This window comes from Colletes gigas, unplaced genomic scaffold (genome assembly GCF_013123115.1).
Source record: "Colletes gigas isolate AHSC1104 unplaced genomic scaffold, ASM1312311v1 Colletes_gigas_Sc00004, whole genome shotgun sequence".
Taxonomy (NCBI): Eukaryota; Metazoa; Arthropoda; class Insecta; order Hymenoptera; family Colletidae; genus Colletes; species Colletes gigas.
In genome coordinates, this window is record NW_025106633.1 from 6,256,798 (window position 1) to 6,279,401 (window position 22,604).

A 22,604-nucleotide genomic window follows, 5' to 3' on the forward strand; every position below is an offset into this window, starting at 1 on the left:
TTCCCGAGAATGTCTCTCGGTTCTGGAAAATAAGAGCGTCTGATTTTGACGCGCCTAGTTGGTTTAATTCACCTACCAGCCATTATGAAAGTGATGTCCATTTATCTCCGATTCGAGATTCCTCCTTTGCATCATAATCGACCGAAGAATACCAATGGACGGTGAGGCTATCACTGTTTTGTAATCTGCTTTTTGTATCGTGGGATCGAATTTGTAAAATCATGGAGAAATAGTGTCGTTTCACGTGAAAAACGATCTTACGAAATTTCACATGGGTTTGACAAAACTCACAAACCCACAGATTTTAAATTCTGTATGGATTGTAAATTTTTAAAATCGAATACCATTGAAAATAGACTTGGACTGTGATTTATTTTATGAAATCTTTATAACAATTTGCTTAAAGCAAATAAATAATCCGAAGGACTGTAAATAAAAGTAGTAAACAAGGCCCAGAATTTTCATCAAAAACAATTTCGAAAGTCTGAATATTTTATGTTATTTCTCAAATAATATTATTTCAAATGTGATCACAGCATGAGAATAATTATAAAATAAAATAACCTGTTACTTGAAATAATATTTTTAAGTATTTCAGAAAAACATATAGAATTTGGGTTGGATTAAATATGTAATTTATTTATATAGTCAAATCATCATTAACTGATTTAATTAATTTTAAATAAATTTTCTCTTGTAAATTTAAGTACAGTTTTTCTCAACACATAGGATTTGAATCAAATTAAATATGCAATTTATTTTCCAAGTAATATTGTCATTAAATGGTACACTGGGATTAATTCCTGTTTACGAAGGGACAGATTCGTACGAATTAAAAGGATTTCGAAAACGGTCGCAGAAATTTCTATAAAATAAAATTAGCGATTAATCGTCGGGCGATGAAAAGAGCCGATATTCCGTCGAAACGGGCCAGAACCTTGCACCGTAAATCGTGTCACGATGGTTTGTTCACCCGAGAACTTCAGCCGGTCGCGAGAGAGAAACCTTTACGACAAAACGGGAACGCGTCGAGACACAAGTACCTTAAATGGCCCGCGGTGCTTTTGCCCGTTTTCAATGCCGCAACGAGAATGTGACGCAACCGTCGTGTTATCCATTCCACCGGCATCCTTCAATTTCCATGGAGCTTGTAACACCGTGCGACTTTTACTCCGTCGCGGAGTAATGGTCCCGACGTTTTTCATTTAAATTTCTTCTGTCCCTTTTAAACGATTTAAGGGAGAAACTGAATTTTGTTCGCGTACGGTTTCCTTTGCCTACAATTCCCGCGGAGTTTTAACAGATCCACACCCACGTACAAAGAAGATATTTCTCATAGAAACTTCGTCATGGCATTATCAAACAAAGAACCACGATCAAACCTGTTAATAAATTTCTATGGAAACATAATAATTTACTTGCATATTTGCAATGGATTTTGGGGAGATTTATTCATACTAATCTGCATGAAATCGCGTGCGATAGATTCAAGTCGAACATCATTTTAAGTAGAAACAGTGAGTAACGAACAGACGCGCCAGCCATACTTTTCCCCTGCACCGAAAGACGTACCGATTTCGATATTCGAGCACCAAACTGTTAAAAAAATTCGATAGTTATAATTAAACGACACAGAATTTTCAATTGTTTCTTTCCTCTGAGCGTCATAATTTAAAACGTGATTTCTATCGAATTTTTGTATAATAATAATAATAGTAATACAAATGCATAATAATAGTGATAACAAAATAAATGTATAATAATAATTATTATTATATAGAATAGAAATCACGACCTAAATTATGACGCTCGAAAGAAACAAACAATTGAAAATTCTGTGTTGTTTAATAATAATAATTATTTCATTACAACTTTAAGACCAATTCAAAAGAACAAACTTAATCGAAAGATAGTATTCATACGAAATTATAATATACAATGTATCGTTTAAAATGTTTCTACGTTGCTATTGATACGATCGGGGAAAAGAAATTGAAAGAAAGGTAATAGCTGGCGTTGCAATAGTCCGCGCGGTAGTTGCAGCACGAGACTCCCTCGAGCTCGAGTGGGAATCAAGCATAGAAAAGATCGAAACAGCGTGACAACCTGACAGACCCGTACAACAGGTTTGTGCAATATTCACAGTCACCAGAGACACTGCCGTGGAACGTGAACTATATTGCGTATCATTGTGCATACGTCACGCACGACGCTTCCTGCAGTCGCTGCTCACGTATGTGCAGTTTGACGTCCCCAGATGGACGGTAATCTTCCGTTTCGAGTTCCACAGAGATCGGAAGTCGTTCGCACGGACGCTGTACTCGCCTTGCACGAACCAATTCGGTCGTTCGATGCGATTGCTAACGTCTCATTACGCCAGTTTCGGACCATTCTTCTTTCTAGATCCGTATTAGGCGACTTAAATTCCCAGAGAAACCACTTTGAGGCTCTGGATGAACGAGCACTGTTTTTACAAATATTTTTACGCGCTGGAAGCGTTACACAGGGTGTTTTAAAACAAAATTACTCGATTTCGTAAGGGAAACACAAATGTTTTACTTGTCCTTTATTCGTCGAAAGCTTTCGAAATTATTTTAAGAGTAACTTTTTTTTTTTAATGGAAACGTATTCGAAATTGAATATTCTCAACCATCGTAAATTAATTTAAATGCAAAAATATATTTTCTCGATCGATGAAAGAGAAAAGGGAAAAATTCGTTCCTGAAGAAACGACTAGCGAGTGCGAAAAACGAAAGTCAGAAGTTTGCTGATACGCGCAGGAACTACGGCACGCGAGCTCATTAATAAACATACGAATCTAATTATAGGTCTTGAATTAAATCGTCGCAAGAGTGGCGATCGTATATGCTTGCTAATAAATTAAATTCCGATTCACTAACCTTCCGTATCGCTGGGGAATATTAGCAGTGGAGTTAGATATGGAGATCGCTCTAGAAATCTCGAACAGATTATAATTCATTTACAAGCGTAGGTTTAAGGGGCCTTTCTACCTTGTGGGATTAAGAAAATCGATATTTTTTTTTTTTGCATTTTCCTTTAGTATGTAGTCTCGAAAATATGTCAACCAAATATTAAATTGAAATTCGGGAAACTAACGAAGTTATAGCCTGCTGAAATGTACCACGCGCAGGTATAACAATTGGACGTGAAACTTTAAAGCTGTTTTTCTCGAAACTACATTTTTCGGCACTGCGTGCGTGATAACTAAAAAACTATTCAAGATATCAACATGAAATTTATACAGTATCTTCAGAACTGGTCTCCCTATAGCATGAACTAGGATAATTGCGATATATGCAATACTTTTTCTTTTATTAACAAAAATGCAACCAAATATATGAAAATATTCAGTATTTTTTCGTAAAATAGCTGCCATTTTGCCATTTTTTGTTTTTTTGAAAAGATCCTAGTTCATGCTATAACCACACTCATCTATATTAAGAATATCGTTGGTTTTAGGATTTCGAATAACTTGTTCGCAAGATATCACGTTACGCAGTCGGGTGCCGTTCGTAAAAACTGTTGTTTGATGATCAACAAAAACAGCGTAATCAATAGATATTATGCGTTGCAAAAATTCTTTAAATGTAGCTAAATATATAATAAATGTATCTACAAAATCCGGAATTAATCGCTCTTTAATAACCCGCAAAAAAAAATCACAAAGGAACACGTATTTTTCATGCCTACAAGGTAGACAGAAAACAAAGTTAAAGACGGGTCCATTTTTTTCTTTTTTTGGTTATCACTTTCACTCTTTCTTTCTACGCAAATAGGTTCCCGATTCTTAATACGCGATTTATTTATTACCGTGATTTTCTTTTACGAAAGCATACTACAGAACAAAAATTATTTCAACTTGGTGGTTTATAAAATAGATTAAAAATCAGAAATAACGAAATTGCATTTGAAGCTTTGCATCTGGATTATTAATCGTTGAAAATAGAAGTTTAAAAATTTTTAAACTTAAACATTTTTATTTTGGTTGGTAGAATCTCCCCAAAAGATAGTTTCTCTAATAAATTCCCTATAAAAGGGTAATAGTAATATTCCTAAACTTTTTGGAGCAGAGACAAATGAAGTTTACTTCGTTGAAGGTTTATCAAAGGCGAGATAACTCGATACGTTTTAAACCGATACAGGGAAAGTTCTGTAACAACGTAGCCGGTTTGCTTTTCCTTTTTAGCAGACTGTGCCGGTTTGTTTCTCTAGTTTCTCCGCGGTGACAGCACCTCGGAAGAAGAAATCCAATCCCCGGGTTATCGAGCTGGATATTAACCAAATGAAACATAATCCGTGACAAGCTTTCTAGAATGTCAGTTTCATAAAGGAAATGAGCAATATAATCGGAACACCGTATCAGATTTGATCCAGACTGACGACGTAATTGCTTTGTCTCCCACGCCTTTCATGTCGACCAATCGCAATCGTACGAGCACAATCGAACTTTGGCCGCGTGAGCTTTCAGTATAGTGAAGGATGCTACGGATTTGCATACACGTTCCCTCACTCTTGTTCATTTACTCCCTTATACAGGGTGTTCCTCCTAAACAAGGCAATCTTCTTTACTTTGTTCACAGTTTCCAAAATTAACAATCTTTCTTGCATATAATTGTATATATCTTGTTCCATCGTGTTTTCGAGTTAAAGATACGTTCAGTATTTTTTATTATTTAGAGAAGAGGACGATGCACGTAAATAAACATGTTCACTATCATAGAACAAATAGGTTTTTCTTAAATTATTTTCTTAAGCATTTATAATGAAAATAAAATTGTTCCTACTTCTTATTATTAACGCTTAAGTTATCGTTTTCTAGAAGGACACTTTCATTGGTTCAATTTTACTCTTCACTGTATTTAGCTGGCCTTGTTTGGACGAAGCACCCTGTATACAAGCTGGCAAAGGGACACGTGCACACACGTGCCTCCGTGTGTGTATAAGCAACTCTGTAGCTTGCAATTAAGAAGCAATTTAGTGCACCTCCTCGCGAACGAGCATTCGCTACAGTGTACGACGATAAAGCTCCGACAGTGTGCGAGGAACTTGAACTATAAAGTTATCCTTATCCGAGCGCCAGTAACGTGTTCCGTGCTTTCGTGGCAACGGCGCAACAGCTATTTAGTCACGAAAAATTTTCTACAATCTGCCTTCTTAAAAGGTGATGAGATTAGCGACTGGAAGTGTAAAACCTTCCCATGTTCTGAACTGAAGACACCATTATCGATATCTATCGATAATATCGACCTGTTATAGATAATTCGATATGTAATAGTCCTGAGAAAAACACGTTTAAAGTTTCTTTATTATTTGTCATAGATTAACGAAAAGAAATGAAAGAAACGAGGAATTTAGACTTTTGTAAGTGTTAAACTATTATATTTTCCTACTAATCCGAATAATCGATATCTTAAGCAAAGAAATCTTTAAATTCAGAAACGTTTCTGTCGTCTGAAACTAAAATACGAGAAGAAGTTAGATGTTTAAATATATACATTCTTAGCTTTTTCTAGTATCTAGAATCATGCGCGAGTGTGTGTATTCATCGTGTCATTAACTTCGCGGCCAGACTGGAAACAGGTAAAGAAAATTAAAACTCGATATTCCAATTACGATTTGGCGACGATAATGGTTTCTGTATTTTTGCAAATGTTGTTTAAATCACGCAGCATCGATTACGGGTCCGATTGATATTCAATAAGACCATGTACGCGCATTTTAATATCCGTGGAATTTACGTACATCCATTACAGCCGCATAGTAAACAGCGATTTAAACGCGTCGAAAACGTTGGTGTGTTCATATTCGGTCGCTGGTTGTACATACATGACGATACATTACCGATCGCGTAATCGTTAATAACGGGCAATAATAAGTATCATTAATAATTGCCATTAATAAACGTGGAATTCGAGGGGCGTACGAACGACAGGTGGAGCCGAGAGCAATAAATTAAGATATCGATTCCGTTGAAAGATACAACCGTTCGCTGGGTCACCGCTTCCTCCATAGAGGATGGAGTCTTTTATTCAACGTTTGATGTTACGTTTTTCTTTTTTTTTTCCAACGCCTGCTACCTCCGCGATATAACCACGGTATAAATATTCATGGATACGTGGCTGTGTTCCTCTCAATCATCTATGTTACACGTTCGAGTCATTTTCTTCTGGCGCGTTGAGGATACATTCCCATTTAAAACTTTATTTCTCGAACAATTTTTAACGTTCTCAACACGGTCTCCTCATTTACCAAATCGATCAACTTCGAAAGAGAACTGTTTTCCTCGAGGTTCCTTTCGAAATTTAAATCTTCTGTCAATTTTTATCATCAAGGAAATTTATTAATAAATATAAAATTATTAAATATAAAATTTTTAAAAATTCATAAAGTTAATATTATAAATCATTTTAAAATGAGACATTCAGGTACATTAGAATTTCGAGAAAGTACACACAAATTTTAGTGTGATCAGCTTGTGTATTTATAGAGTTATTAATCAGTCCCTGTAGTGTTTAATTAATTCATTCTCGAGATTCCTTTCAAAATTAAAATCTCTTGTCAATTTGTAGCATCAAGGAAATTTATTTTAACCACGAAACTGTATCAATTGAGTGTTCAGAAATTAAAATTTAAAAAGATTCATAAAGTTAATATTATAAATCATTTTAAAATGAGACATTCAGGAACATTAGAATTTCGAGAAAGTGCACACAAATTCTCGTGCAATTATTTTGCGTTTTTGTAGAGCAATCAACCAATAGACTGGTGCTGTAAATACACCTGGATCCTGCGGATGCAAGGATCAACAGAAACGTCTGAAAGTCGGTTTCGATGGATCAAAGATCGTTTCGCGAAATCGTTGTTGAAAATCACGTATGTATCAAGAACCGTCGCCGTACATTTCCTACGAGCAAAAGGCTTAGGTACCGTTTGCATTGTCGTGCCGGTGGTCACGGATCGTCGATCCTTCCGGTCCGGCTTTCACCGTTAAGGCTCATCCTGAATGCTCTTTCGAGCGAGACAGATTGTTCCAACGCTTATTGTTCTCGCGCGACGTAAATCAAACAGGGTGATCGAGAACAGTACCCCGATCGTGAATTCCGTCTTCGAGCCTAAGTGCACCGTCCTATCGGGTAGACATCTTTATAGTTATGTTTGTACATACCGGCCCGACAGACTGAAAAATTACTTCCTCGCACAAGGTTAGTTTAATAACAGCACGCTGCCAATCGCGAGCATTAGGCCACCTCGATAAATCAGAAACGTATATTTATTTTTAATTTCATACGTTTGCAATTGCCATTTTTTATTCATTCTAAATTTCTTAGTGTGTACATGTTTGGTACAGACGAATTATTACTGTTATTATACTTTGTATTTATGGTTATAGAATTTTTAATTTTATTTTTATCCGTTACTTTGCGTTGAATTTTATTATATTTTTCCATGTATCAAAATTCCAAAAAAAAATTATGTTAGAAAGATCAATAATTATAGAAACAGAAATCCTTTGAAGTTTAATTATTTTTTAGTGTTGCGCTAATCTGTCAAGTAGATCAGAGATTTTAAGCAGTGGATTTGCACGTATATTTTTCAAAGGTTCCTTTCAAAGTTTTGCAGCGAAATAAATAATAGAGTAGAGTAGCTACCCCTAAAGGCAAACGAAGCATGGTGATTTTAGTAACGCGCCTGGCGTCCTTCGGGCCACGGCCGAGGCAGAAGAAACTGTCGCGCAAATTGTCGAGAAAATTAAGGAAAGTTCGTCCGGTGAGTATGCCACGCTCGTTTGAGAGTCGTAAGTGGGTTACGAACATCAACACAGCATCGAAACATTTAGCTCGACGTTATTGAATTCGCCCGCGGAGAAAGTTTGTAGAATCAGGTGTCGCGAATAATCCAATCGGCTTGAAAGGAATCGAAAAGGAAACTGAAAAACCGGGGATAAAGAAAGAAAAAAAAACGGGAAACGGGGACACGCGAAAGAGAAGTTTTAAACCTTGCCGTTAAAGCGGGGGTGGTTGCCTTTTTATCCCTTCTGTTTTTCCCTTAATTAGGGGACCGCCGCGGCCGCTAATTATTACGTTACGTTTTTATTAGAACGTCATCCACGAATGGATCCTCTGTGCCTTTACAGACTAATGGTACACCTTTATTTCAATTCGAACTCACCGCGTTCCTTTTCTTCGGTCGCGCATGAGCTTTCGATTATCCGAGGCGAACAGAGAGCCACAATGATGAAAGGTCCTCGCCGGATAAAGGAGACCCGGTAAAAAGCTCGCCACACTCTTTTCTTTTTTTTTTTTTATCCCACGCACACACACACACACGCGCGAGAACTATCGAGTAAGCGAAGGTACGCGGCTCCAATCAAAAGCTTTTCACGCAGTTGTATCGATTGTTAAACCGCCCGGTGGTTTACTCTCAAGAATGTTTCGATGTTTGGTTTCATTCTGAGGAAATCGATATGTTATGCTCGAACAGTGGGACACAGGCTTTTCACACCGTTTCTACCGCGAAATTATATGTTATTTTTATTTATATTGTGTCATTTGACACGTATCTTTTCACTGCAGGTCGTTCTCGTATTTAAAACCTTCAAAGTGGGTAACGAAAGTGATAACCGTAGATACAGTTCTTACTATCCACTCGTATTTGTGCACTATGTTTCACTATAATTGTTATTTTTCTATGAATTCTGTCTATTTGTTACTTCTCTATTTACGAAATAGTTTTATCTTGTCTTGTATTTAATTTTATTTTAATTTATTTAATTCCATTTTAGTTTACTTAAATTTCTTTTATTTTTGACACGTTTTATTAATAATTTCCTCAAATACGAACCTTTACATATCTCAATGTACGAAAAAATAGACTCATATCAGTTTCAAAAACAACGAAATTCTATAAGAAACAAACTTCTTTTCATTTATAGTGAATCACATCAAATTCTTAAGAACCCTAACAATTAGACATAAATTGTTTTATCATCCCATCGCTACCGAAGGATAAGGTACACAAATCGCTATTGTATTTTTAGCTCGTCGTAGCATCGTGTTCGATAAAACTCGATATAAATTTAATTTACCTCGGTAACATACTACATAAATCGCGGCGGTATGTTTTCGTATACAAACATAATTGAATCGCGTACAATAATGCGAACGTTGACACTGTCCTCGCGTCGTGTCGTTGGACGTGCAACGGCCTTAATCGCCCGATCGCTGTGACAGTCGCTCTGTTATCTTATTTTACGTTCTTCTCCGTAATCAAGTATGCTAGAAAAAAATTGATGCATATTCAGCGTTCAGCATCGTTTCGAATTCTCTGATACCAAACAAGGGGAATACGTCAAACCGTGAAGAATTAACACGCCGCGGAAGAGACGTGTACACCGAAGAAAACCCATTTCTATTTATTCAAATGGAACCTTCACGCCCGTGAGATTACCAGAACAGTCTATGGCCGCGATAATTAAGCGGATTCTGCCAGCGACTCATGAATATTAATAGGAGAACGCGCACGCGTGCACCGCCCTGATGTTCTTTGAACCGCCGAAACAAGGAACCAACCTGGTCTCTTTGCAAGCTGCCTTTTATTTCCGTCGAAGTTAGTAAGTTAGGTCTATGCTCTCGAAACTATTTGCAATTCGATGGATAATGTATGCAATGGATTGGAATCTAGAGATTCCCTGGATAAAGAAGGAAACGAGCAACGAAAAACTGATCTATACAAACTATTCAAAGTAGGATTGGTTTTACTACAAATTAATCTTTTCTATATTTTTATCGATTAGAAATCAGTTCTATTAGCTGTGGAAGGCATTGCAACAAATATGTTTAATTTGAACTAAATAAAAATGTACACATTGTTGATAATAAAAGAGCAGATGAAGCAATAGAGTAGACCTGGAAAAGAAATTGGAAAACAACTAAAAATTGGATACAGAAACCTAACACACTGCTTTATAGTAACAAACTCAGAACCACCAAATAGGAATTCTCGAAGAATTTGAAGAAATTGAACTAAATTAACTCATTCAAACTTAATAACATAGGAATATGCTCTAAAATATCGAAACTGTTATCTCAGTATGAAACATATTACATTTGAATGCAATGATTTTTATCACAGTAGAGAAATATACTAAATTAAAAATTATACGAGCTCAATTAATAATGAATGAGATGAACTCAAATGATCTAAAATGAGAATATGTAAGTTATTGATGGTAGTCGATGACCTCAATTGTTAATACGACCTTAAATAAAATATAAAAAAAAATAAATAAATGAAACTTCCAGCTGATATACAACTTAATAAAACGAAGCTTGTCAGATAAAATATGGATAATGGAATCGTGAAACGTTGTGTCGCTAATAACCTTGTAGTTGACGCGACCTTATGACAGGATTAAAGAAAACAAGTTTGTGGACTTCGGGTGTCAGTTCTGTCGGAGTTTCCGAGAGTTCCTGGAACTCGATTGGATGTCGCGAGCGATCTTCTGCCCGTTGCATAACGCGAGACTCGTGTCGAACAGTAAGCCTTCGTTAAACTTTGCTTAACCCTGTAATGCTACACCTATACGTAATCTCATTAACCTTTAACTACGCGCGCCCTAAAACGCGACACACAGTCACACTAGCGAGACTGCAAATGTTAATGGAAATGTGTTTATAGAAAACGTCTCGCCATTAATATTAGATTCGTCGATTTAACTAAAATTTTTAATTTCAGATTCCATACTTGATCTTACAGAACTCATAAATATTATTTGTTAGCAATTTTCTAATTACTTTGAGAAAATGTAAAGCATTACTAGAAAATAATTGGTTTTTTAAAATGGAATACCCAGGAGGCACTCTTAATATATTATAATAATAAATTATATGTTCAGTAGGGCAATGATGGATTTCTTATAAAAAGAAATTTAGGTTTTAGGGTTCCATTTATTCTAAGGCAACCATAATTTACTATTACATTTTATGTTCTTCTCTCCAAAGCACAATGAATAGTTTCGTTGTCTGATATTAGAAAACTTTTAAATAACATTGGGGACAATGTCGAATATTCCTGTTTTCCATAGAAAAATTTGGGCATGGCGGTCAACGTGTTAACGATGTTACTTAAACAGAAATATTACGTTTGTAACAGTATTACTTCTAATTCAACTTCTGCCAAGGTTGCAACGCCCCAGATTGCCATAGTGGTGAAACCTTAGTATAAATCATGTTCTCGTTGATCTGTACGCGAAGCCTATTTCCATTAATGAGATTCCACGTATAAAATGAACCGGTATCAGTGTCACCGACGGGGGATTTTGGAAAGGTTCTGTGTCACCAAGAATCCAGGCTCTTTTCTTTGCTTTGTCGGTGGATCGATGCGCCTTCTAAAAGGATATGTGGCTCGTTGAGCAATGCGGTACAATGGGTCTGTGGAGGGTCGTAAATACAAATTACATCGGTATTACCTTCCTATTCCGAGGGAGCAGGGAGCGCGGAAACGTAGAATTACACTGAATCAACATCGCAACGTTTCGATGTAGATTTCTGTCCCAGCATCGCGTGGAATCCGCAATTTTCTTCCGCCTCGGAGAATCGATAAATTAGCATTGTTCCCCCGATATTGGAGCGTTTTGTTTTCTACGAAATTTGAAAAAAAAAAAATCGCACTTTAGCGAATACAGTGGCCACAGGGTACCCATCGGATAATAACGAGTTTTCCAATAAGAGCGATAGTACGGCGAAATAAAATTGAAATAAAATTGAAGCTGCAAAAGATAATCTGGTGGTCATTGTTTTGTTTCGATGCGCATCCGATAACATTCTACATGAAATACAATATCGCTTAGGCGACCCAATTTTCGATAACGCTGGCACACACGAAACTGAACACACGATAGACCTTTAACACAAGTAATATTTTATTCGCGTGCGATAGTCTGAATATTAAATTTATTTTTCTTGGTACAAAGTTTCTGCGTGCAATTTTTAAAACGAAATTATTATCTCCTTTCCATAAAAAAGTGGAATAAGCAGATAACAAATATGACGGCTGCTACGATCGAAAGTTCTCTCTTATTGGAAAAACCCTAAACCTAGGCAGGGGCTGGCTCGCAGGAGCGCATAATTTCAACGCGGCATAGCAAGCTGGCGAGCCCAGCTTCGGTCAAAAGTTCGCGTTTCGCAAGTTTTCGCATCCCCTCGCGTAAATCAAGGACACGGCTCTGTTTCAAGAATTATCATTCTTTCCGAAACTTGTAACGGAACCCGTGACAGAAGGCGTATCCGCGCTCGCGATCCTTATTCCGCAGTCATCTTTCACGCTTCAACAAAAACGAGATTCCGCGCGGAAAACCGCCAGCTTTTCTCCGTTTTCGCAAAAATGGAATTTCCTGACTAGATTCTTCTTTCGCGAACCGAGTCGTTCGTTTCACGAATACATATTTGGATTTTAATATGGTATCGCGATCTTGTATTCATTTCTTTCGTTCACCGCCAAGAATAATCTTCGATCATACTTTATTTCAAACTTCTATTCCTTATTTTTAACACTCTTATATTTTAACGTTGTAAATCTTGCGTAGAATAAATTATTTTGATTCGTAAAATGAACCTCGTGATTCGTAAAATGAACCTCGTGATTCGCAAATTGAACATTTCTATCCCTCCCAACAATATCGCTGTGCATCTGCTGATGAGAAAATTCGCCTCTGCTGTACGAAAAACGATCATACCAACCCCATAGTGATGTTCATTTTAAGAATCATTGCTGTAATTGTAATACATGACGAATTACTGTAAAATTTCTTTATCGTATCGAAGAACACAATCTCTGTTATTCGTAAAATTGTGCCTTTAGTAAGTCGTGATGCGAATACACAGATTTGGAGTACGATAAATTTATTCGCAGGGTTTAGAAACGCCAGGGCGCGCATATTTCACTATTCGCGGGCGGTGAAATCGGTGTTTTGCACAAGGGTTTCGTCATGATTCCGCAGATGAAACTGTCATTCCCTGGGCTCTCCTGTCGCGTGACAAAAGGGATCGACAAATTGGTTTATGCCCATTTCTGGATCGAACTCCGGGGGGTCGTTCGCGTTAGAAACAATCGTGGCTGGAATAAACGTGACAACAGCACTCGGTTCTCTGTTGTGGCCGAAATTACCGACTCGTATCGAAACGTGTCCAAGTCGTGTCCATTGTCTGTTCGTGAAACCTAGTTTGGAGGCTTCTCCTACTTTCAATTCGTCTTTGTAGCTCCCCATCAATTCCACGTAGTTAAAATGAGCTCTGCTATTACAATATTCATTTTCAAAGATGGTGTCTTACAATTGTGCTTGAGTAAAAGTGTGTTACTCTGGTTTAAATCGAATCTTTGTTCTAATATTCGTTTAGTTTATGAAACTATTAAATAATCTTGTTTTAACTCGGTAATTCTGAGGGTGGCTTGTAATTTTGTATCTCATCCTCCTCAATAGTAGTTTCTTCCTCGATGAAAAATGATTGCACGAGGTGAATCTAGTTACTTTCTTCTCTCGATACCTTTGTCACTGAAGATTGTTCTTAGGGTGTTATTTTGACGAATAAATTCTAGAAAATCCTCTGCAGTTTAGCAACATGTTTCTAACACCGACACGCAATATCTTAAACGTGTGTTCGCAATTACTTGACCAATTGATTAAGCGAGGTTATTGTGAATTGGTAGATGTCCCCTTAGGTTTGGATTTCCCCCCTGTATCGATGCGATTTAATGCAACATTGGATCAGGGACGTCATAGATCTCCCCCATTACTCGAATCGCTAGAGCGTATAAATCAACGGCTAACTTCGTTGAAATCTGCGAGAATTTATCGAGCGCATCCTTTCCTGCGTGTAATGATAAATTATGATCGAATATCGGGTTCCACGGAGGGTGGCGATGCGCTAGAAAATAATAGAAAAATTCAGTATTTTTAATCCGGTAACTGAAATCGAAAATTTGAAAGCAAATCTTAAAAATAAGAAAAGAAAGTTCTACAACTTCCCTCATTTATTTACACCCGTTGTATCTATTCTGATCGTTAAATTAGATTATTTTTATCCTTTATAAAATTTTTTAATCTTTCAAAAATTAGTTGACAGTATGTTATTAGTTTTCAAAATAATCATGTACAAATTTGACTTAACTGTCTCTCGAGTTACCCACAGGTTGTAAGAACATGACAATTTGATAAACAGCGTCGTGCTTAATGTTATTCAGAGTAAATATGAGATGCAACGTTGAAACGATTCTTGCAGAAAATTGTGTACGCCGTTGATGTTGAATATTCGAAATGATTATGGAAATTTCATAATTACTAGATAGCGCGAGGGTAAACTTAATAACAATTTATTCAGTGCTCGTAAAGGGAAAGCCTCGGATGTTCCGCGGAGCTTTATCCTTTGTTGCCTTTAATCTTTGATGTATCGCCAGCAATCCTTCGTTGTAATCTCTGCACCGTAATCAGGTAATCTACATTTAATTAAAGAACGCTAATTAATATAGATATTCTTGATTCCGCCGGTGATGCAATATTTCCTTTGTTATGCAGGCGAGCTGATATACTCGGGACGATAACGAAACTGCAAACTTTCGTTATAGCGTAATAAACAATTACGCGCGCACGTGAGAATGAATAATAATATTTTCTGCTATTGTTGCAATTGCAGTTCTAGCGTGTGAAGCGAAAGTATGAAGTTTCCTATTCACCTACCATCTTTATTGAGAAAACTGTACAAATTTATACATTTTCTCGTAATAATTGAATGGATGTAGTTAAAGTGAACGAAATTTTTATAAGAACGCTAATATTTTGACCAAAAATAGCAAGAAATTACGGAATAATTAAGGAATAACAGAAGTATAGAATTTCAAAAAAAATTTGATTAAAAATTAATTATAATAGGATAGTTTGAACTCACGGGACATTTTTAAAAGATAAAACACTGCTTTCAGTTTTTCACTCAACTCTTTGATGTATGAAAATTTTCGAGAAACGTTTGTTTAAAATTAAAAAATTTTTTAAATATACATTCACGCTTATTACGCGATTGCGTAATAAGGGAGATCTCCCAGATCGGTTAAGATTGCATTTTCCGTTCTCTGAAGCACCCCAGGGAAACAGTTACCGTAGAACCGAACGACAAAGGTTCCAAAACAAAGCTCGCGAGTGTTATGATAATTTTTTTATTCTTTTCTTTTTTTTTTTTTGTAACAGAGATCTAGAGTGTAACGTCAATTTCAGATGGTCCGTTTATGCATCGTGGCAATACAAGCTCCGTAAAGGACCACTCAGAAAAATGAGCACAGCCGTAGAAAATGGCGTGGAGGCCTCGAAGCCGCGCGGAGTTTTCTCGAGGGCATTCGCTAAACGGGCGCAGCCCTTCGAGGAAGGTGAGTCTGGTGAGAAACAAATGGTTCAGGGATTATTTCGGTGCACACGGGGCTTTTTTGGTGATTGGTTGTTGGTACTTCATACGGCGGCTGGTGCTAAATTAACACCGAAACGATGGCTGAGGTTTACCGAGCCGGATCACAAGGCACGCCTCTGTTTTACGCAGGTTTTTTCTCTGCAAACTAACCCTTTTGAAAATCAAGTTTCTCTAGAAACGCGTAGAAATACATTATTCTACTACAAACCTTTGAAAAAATCGACATTTCGTTACAGTTTCTTGAAAATACATATGCTTTTTTAGTCCATGAAAATACTAAAAAATTGATAATAAAGTATTAGTTCCTATATTTCCTTAAACACCTATCATAGTCAAACTTCTCCTAAGAATCTATTTTCATTTCTCGTTTCAAGTGTGTAAAGCGGCATAAAACGTCTTTTTGTTCGTCTTCTAGATTCCAGAATAATATTTCACTATGAAAATACTAAAAAATTGATAATAAAGTATTAGTTCCTATATTTCCTTAAACACCTATCATAGTCAAACTTCTAAGAATCTATTTTCATTTCTCGTTTCAAATGTGTACAGCGGCATAAAACGTCTTTTTGTTCGTCTTCTAGATTCCAGAATAATATTTCACTATGAAAATACTAAAAAATTGATAATAAAGTATTAGTTCCTATATTTCCTTAAACACCTATCATAGTCAAACTTCTCCTAAGAATCTATTTTCATTTCTCGTTTCAAATGTGTAAAGCGGCATAAAACGTCTTTTTGTTCGTCTTCTAGATTCCAGGATAATATTTCACTATAAAAAAATCGCACATTTATTTCGAAAAAAGGAGATTGTACAGTTCCTCGCTAAAAATTGATAAAAAAGGACCTAAAAACGTAGATGGTTTCCCGATTAAAAGAATCGACGTTTCTTATTATAGGGACGGTCCACTGGGTCATTTACCTCATCTCGCGAAGCTCTCGCGTGAATTTTACGCCCGTGGATTCTTTTCCTTCTCTATATTTGCCTCGGGCAACGGGATATCGAATAGGTCTTCAGTTTCTGCGAAGGCCCATAAAGAATCCCCTATTTCGCTGCATAGGCGCATAATATCGGACTATCCCATATATCAGACCTAACCCCTTAGCGGTTCCCTGCTGGTATTATAGCGACTTCGCGCTGGAAACGCACTTAACGTGCTCGCGTGTTTGCACGTAGACCTATATACCACCTGGAAGGGTCGGTCAGGTCTGCTGCGAGGCCTCTGTGTGCTTTAATGCACATACCTGACCGTAACCCGATGCTCCTACGCCGTGTGTCTTCGCGACGCTCCTAGCAAGAAACTCCAAGCTTTCTATAAAACCGATATCGTCGCGGAAATATCAAGGATTGTCTTTTTATCAACGGATCCATAAAGATGAAAGCACGGTTCCTAACTTTAGACCGGTGTTCGGGCTCTTGCGTTAATCCTTCAATTAAATCTCCGAAGACGTTCGAGCCTCGCTCTCGAGAGTGCTCGTTACGAGTACCGTTGTCTTTGACCGTAAAGAAATCTCGAAGGAAGCCAGGAGAGGACCGTCCAGCGTCTCGAGGCTTGTTTGAGCTTCACGGAAACCCAAATCCACTTTGCATGATTACATCCTATTTCCGCGAGGAGGATGGTCGCGTCTGGTCGTCGTTCCGCCGATCGAATCACCCCCGAAGATTGTATTACCGTATCAAAGAAAATAATGCACGGGCCGCGCGGCGATCGCGATCTTTCCGCCAACTCGTTCTGCATATCACAGTTTACCCGCTATTTTTAGCGTCACGCCATCCGAGACACCTCGTACCATTATACGCGTCCACGTAGACGTCTTCTGCGCGGACCTCCACAGATTTTATTCTCGAATAACGAATAAAACTGGTGGACTTATTCGTGGACCACCTTCTGCCCACGACTTTATTTATTTATGGGCAAAATAGATTTATAAAATTTTCAATAAAGCGCAGTATTTATTAGTAGTAGTACTAAGGCTAGTCGGACCAATTTTATTCTCGAATAACGAATAAAACTATTGGACTTATTCGTGGGCCACCTTTTGCTCACGATTTTTTTATTTATTTATTTATTTACAGGCAAAAACCTCATTGATTTACAAAATTTTATCAATTCTTCATGTATAGATTCAAAAATTATAGAAAATTCTTTATCTCTCAAAAGATACATTTAAAAAATCAACAGATCCAAAGTACCTATTAGCAACAGTTCTAATGCAAGCAACAGTATCCGAATTAACAAGACGTGCAATACTTTCAGCATAAAAATTTACACGTACTTAAAGCTGCCTACAATCGGTCCTTTAATAAATATTTTACGTTCGTTTAAAAAATTCCTTTGCAACGAGTTTTGATCCAATTCGTAGAACGTTTCTAAATAATAAAACGAGCTGACTGTAAGATCGTTAATTAAAAATTTCTGCCCCTCTCGCCTACTGTGAATCTTCAAAGTCTACGAATCTTTTTCTTTGATATCCCATATTACAGTTTCAAGAGTTTCCTTTTGTACCCGGAGTCTGTCGATGGTCGGAAATCTTGAAGCAGCGGTATCCAGGCGGAATATTTCAGCAGGATGGATCCGTTTTCGCGAAAACTGCATCGGTGTCGCGTAGCTGGGATCCACGGGTCGATTTATCGCCGGTTTGGCCTGATGGGAATTTCGCTTTTTCGCCGGTATTAATAACTCCCACGCAGCGCGAAGTTATGTGCCAGTGAGGCAGTAATAGAATTAAGGAAAGTTCGCCTGGGAATGGATAACGGTGTTAGAGGTTCCTCGATATTATCTGTCGAGGGGCCTGCTAACCGTATCGTCACCGGCAATCGAACCTAATAACGCAATTAATGTGCAGCTGCGTTGTAATAATTACGTTTGCCTTTCGTGCAAGCTGCACCAGGATTTACAACCAGCCTATTTTAAAAGTTTCCGATAATAGAGTGACATGGAAATTTTTTAATCCTCACACGATCGACGCACGGGTTCCTGTGACGAGATTCTACGAAAAAATAGAACAAAATTATCTCCATACGCTAGAAAATCGAGTTTTTTCAGGGAACACATTAACCCAAGTAAAAATACACGGTAATAGACAGACCTGCCAAATTAAGTAAATCGGTATATTTTTTAACTCGAACAACCCCAAAACAATTACCAAATTAAATACTATCCAATTGTCTGATACTCGAAAATTGATCGATTTTACGAAAAAATAGAAAATTATTTCTATGTATACGCGAGAAAATCGAGTTTTTTCAGGGAATACATTAACCCAAGTAAAAATACACGGTGATAGACAGACCTGCCAAATTAAGTAAATCGGTATATTTTTTAACTCGAACAACCCCAAATCAATTACCAAATTAAATACTATCCAATTGTCTGATACTCGAAAATTGATCGATTTTACGAAAAAATAGAAAATTATTTCTATGTATACGCGAGAAAATCGAGTTTTTTCAGGGAACACATTAACCCAAGTAAAAATACACGGTGACAGACGCACCAAACTAAGTAAATCGGTATATTTTTTAACTCGATCGACCCCGAAACAATCACCAAATTAAATACTATCCAATTGTCTGATACTCGAAAATTGATCGATTTTACGAAAAAATAGAAAATTATTTCCATACGCGAGAAAATCGGGTTTTTTCAGGGAACACATTAACCCAAGTAAAAATACACGGTGACAGACGCACCAAACTAAGTAAATCGGTATATTTTTTAACTCGATCGACCCCGAAACAATCACCAAATTAAATAATACCCAATTTTCTGATACTCGAAAATTGATCTCGCAGAAAATTTCCACGAATCCGTGTCAGTCGGCGGCGTTGAAGGGCATAAATAAGATTCCATTTTGTGTTCGCGCGTTACGAGGCGAATTTCGCCGGGATACATTCCAAAATTAAATTCTCACCTCTCCGTCAGCCGCGTTTTGCTCCCGAAAATTTACCACTCGGAAATTTTTCACCAAAGTTCCGCTGCATTCCCGTGCATCTCTCTCGCTTAACATGCTCGCTAATTTCGTTTCGCGCCTCTTTCCACGAAACAAATAATTCACAACGTAATTGCGTTAAGCTTGTATCCCGCTCGCACTTGAAACGACCGTTACGTCCTTTCATCAGGAACTCCGTTGCTCCAGTAATTAAGCGACGAGATAAGAAAATCGTTGCCGCCGCGCGGGACGAGCCTTTAACACTCTGTTTTAATTCATTTTCAAATTCGAGCAATTACGCGAACGCCAGAAATTGCTCGAGTAACGAACTTGGGGAATACTTCTTGGCATGTAAATAAATAATTGGGCGAACGGGGAAGCGAGGGTGTCGAGCGTTCGATAGTATACTCCGTTTCGCTGTCAGTTATTTTTTACTGCACTCGTGGAAAGAGGATAGCGCAGGTTCTACGAGAGTTAACGAATTTTTAAACGGTAATTTGTATTCTTTATTATCGAGCCCTTCCCCCATTTATATACAGTTACTGTTACTATTTATACTCGTACACTGTAATGGTAATTCATTATAAATGGAGAAGAGGTTGTTTCTTATGAGTAGAGTTGTCTTTTATACTTGCATGACTCCATTTTTTATATTGAGATATTTAAGGGTTCATATTTGAGTAAATTACTAATAAACCTCCCTCTCTATATGTAACCTGATTTAATTGTAGAATACAATGTTGTTGTATCTATGGATTAAAAAAGACTCCCGTGGGAGTTTTCAAACGCTGGGAAACGCTTGTTCCCAGTATCCTTCGAAATTGAACTTAACTTTATGGAACGTTTTCGAACAGCTTGGTCCTCGGAAGCTTGAGGAAGATCGCGAGATGATCGTCGCGAGACATTAAAAATCTTCCCCCATGACTCGACCGAGCCTAGGGAACCATTTCGCCATCGCCAGAAATTTCTCGCACGTTGTACATCAAAGCGCACTTCAAAGTCCAACGCGATATATCAACGATGAGGAGAGGAGAACGGGACGGTAAGGGATGGCGTGTTCGTCTCCGAGCCCGAAACGAGCTTCTCTCACGAACTTGTCGATAACAGTTTGGCACCCCTCGGGCCTTTCCACCTTCGCGCCACGACTACCATGCTCCGAGAATTCAATTATCCCGTCGCAGAAACGACTCGGTGAAGGTAATGGGAGATGAACGAGTCAAGAGACAGCCATCTTGGCCGGTTTAAACCGAGCTTGGAATCCCATGGTTCCTGCCCCCTCCCCGCCCCCCCCCCTGCTCTGTCTACGGTTGCGAAGGCATCGGCGTGCTTAGTGGCACGCATCCCTTGATATTTCCCGGATACCGATTTCACCAGATGTACCCGGTTAATGACAGGACGTGCCAGCTATGCCAAAGCTCCGCTCGTGTATTAGTTTCCGGCAGTGTCGTGCCACGAACGACGTTAATGTAATTAGTTTTACCATAGTCTGGGAATTGCCACCACCCCGGAATCGTGATCAATGTCCGCTTTTAACCCGCTGGAAACTTTTGTCAACGGTAATTAGATTTTACGGGAATTCTTATCGCAACACTTAGACGCTCGGTATTTTTTAATATCTTCTATGTTTCTACGAATGGTGGATGGTTAATCGAGCTTAAGGCACTTGTTCATCGTACAAATATTGTAGATGAATTGAGAAGAAGTTGAAAACAAGGAAGTGTTGAGAGCAGAAAGCTATTCTAATGAGTAGTGAATATTGTGGAAGGTCCTACTTTCTCTTGCATGATTAATAGCTATAATCAGCTCGGTATTTTTTAATATCTCCTGTGTTTCTACGAATGGTGGATGGTTAATCGAGCTTAAGGCACTTGTTCATCGTACAAATATTGTAGATGAATTGAGAAGAAGTTGAAAACAAGGAAGTGTTGAGAGCAGAAAGCTATTCTAATGAGTAGTGAATATTGTGGAAGGTCCTACTTTCTCTTGCATGATTAATAGCTAACCATCACAATAACAGGAAACTTCCCAAAGCAACATAACAAATATTCTTCCCCGCTTTCGATCTAATTTTTAATCGCCTTTCCACGTTAACCACGAACTATGAGATGTGCAATAACGAACAAAACTTGTAAACTAGCTTCTGCCCACACTTTTTGTCACGCGAATTTTGAAAAGTTTCGTTAATAGATTTCATTGCATAAATGAATTTATGAACAAAAAGGTACGTAGGAGATAGTTTACGAGTCGATCTGGTATTCGTTATAGAGAAGTCGGTGAATAATTGTAATTACCCGACGCGGTAAATGGAAATCAATGACTTTTACGATAATTTGGATTCCCACTAATTCTTGTTCGCATCGTTGTGGTTTGTTTCAGCTCTCACTACACTAAACCGATTAAACAAAGAAGGTGAAGCACTTGCCCTTCAAGATGATCTCACAACGCACCCCACCTTGGCCTTGATGCGACGCATCCTTGCAGATGCACAGGTGAGCACTTTGACTCTAGATTTACATGCATCGAGTACTCATAGTTACCAACAAAAAAAGTATTTAATAACATTTCTGTAGATTGTCAAGCAAATTTATTAAAAATAACAAAGGGTAGGCGGACCAATTTTTCGACGAAATTAAAAAATTTCAAAATGGTTTAAAAAACTTATTTTCGATTGCAGGGGTCAATTATAATCATTTTTGGTGAATAGACATACCCTCGAAATCGTACGCACTTTCGAGAAAAAAATTCCTAATCGAAAATATAATGTATGGCCTAAAATGTCACTCTAAAATTTCATGCGAATGTTTAAAACGTCATAACTTCTGAACGGATTGGACGATTTTAATGTTTCAAAATGCAAATAACGCGTATTTTAGCGGAGAATATGTAGAAATAGCAAAAATATTCATAGTTTTGGTCCTCAACCCCGTAAAGTGAGAAAAACCCCATAAAAGTGGTCCAATTTTCAAACAGCCATAACTCCTACAATAGTGAATATATTTCAATGGAACTTTTTTCTGAAGTAGAGCTCATGGCTACCTACAAAAAAGTATTACACAACTTTTCTATAGGGTGTCAAACAAAATTACTAAAAATGGAAAACAAATCTTTAAGTGAAATCGATAGGGGTAGGTGCCTTAATTTTTCGGCGAAAAAAAAAATTTCAAATCATTCTAGAAAAATTATTTTCTGTTGCACGGGGCAATT

The 22,604-nt window shown here is 37.6% G+C and overlaps 1 protein-coding gene across 1 annotated transcript in view; it reads left to right on the plus strand.

The window, feature by feature from the left end:
- LOC122405426 overlaps positions 1–22,604 on the plus strand; it is a 99,804-nt gene that overhangs the window by 7,427 nt on the left and 69,773 nt on the right. Inside the window, exon 2 of the mRNA XM_043410148.1 lies at positions 21,777–21,889. Within this exon, the coding sequence (XP_043266083.1) occupies positions 21,863–21,889 (27 nt within the window). The 5' untranslated portion in view covers positions 21,777–21,862. The remainder of the gene's footprint in view (positions 1–21,776; positions 21,890–22,604) is intronic.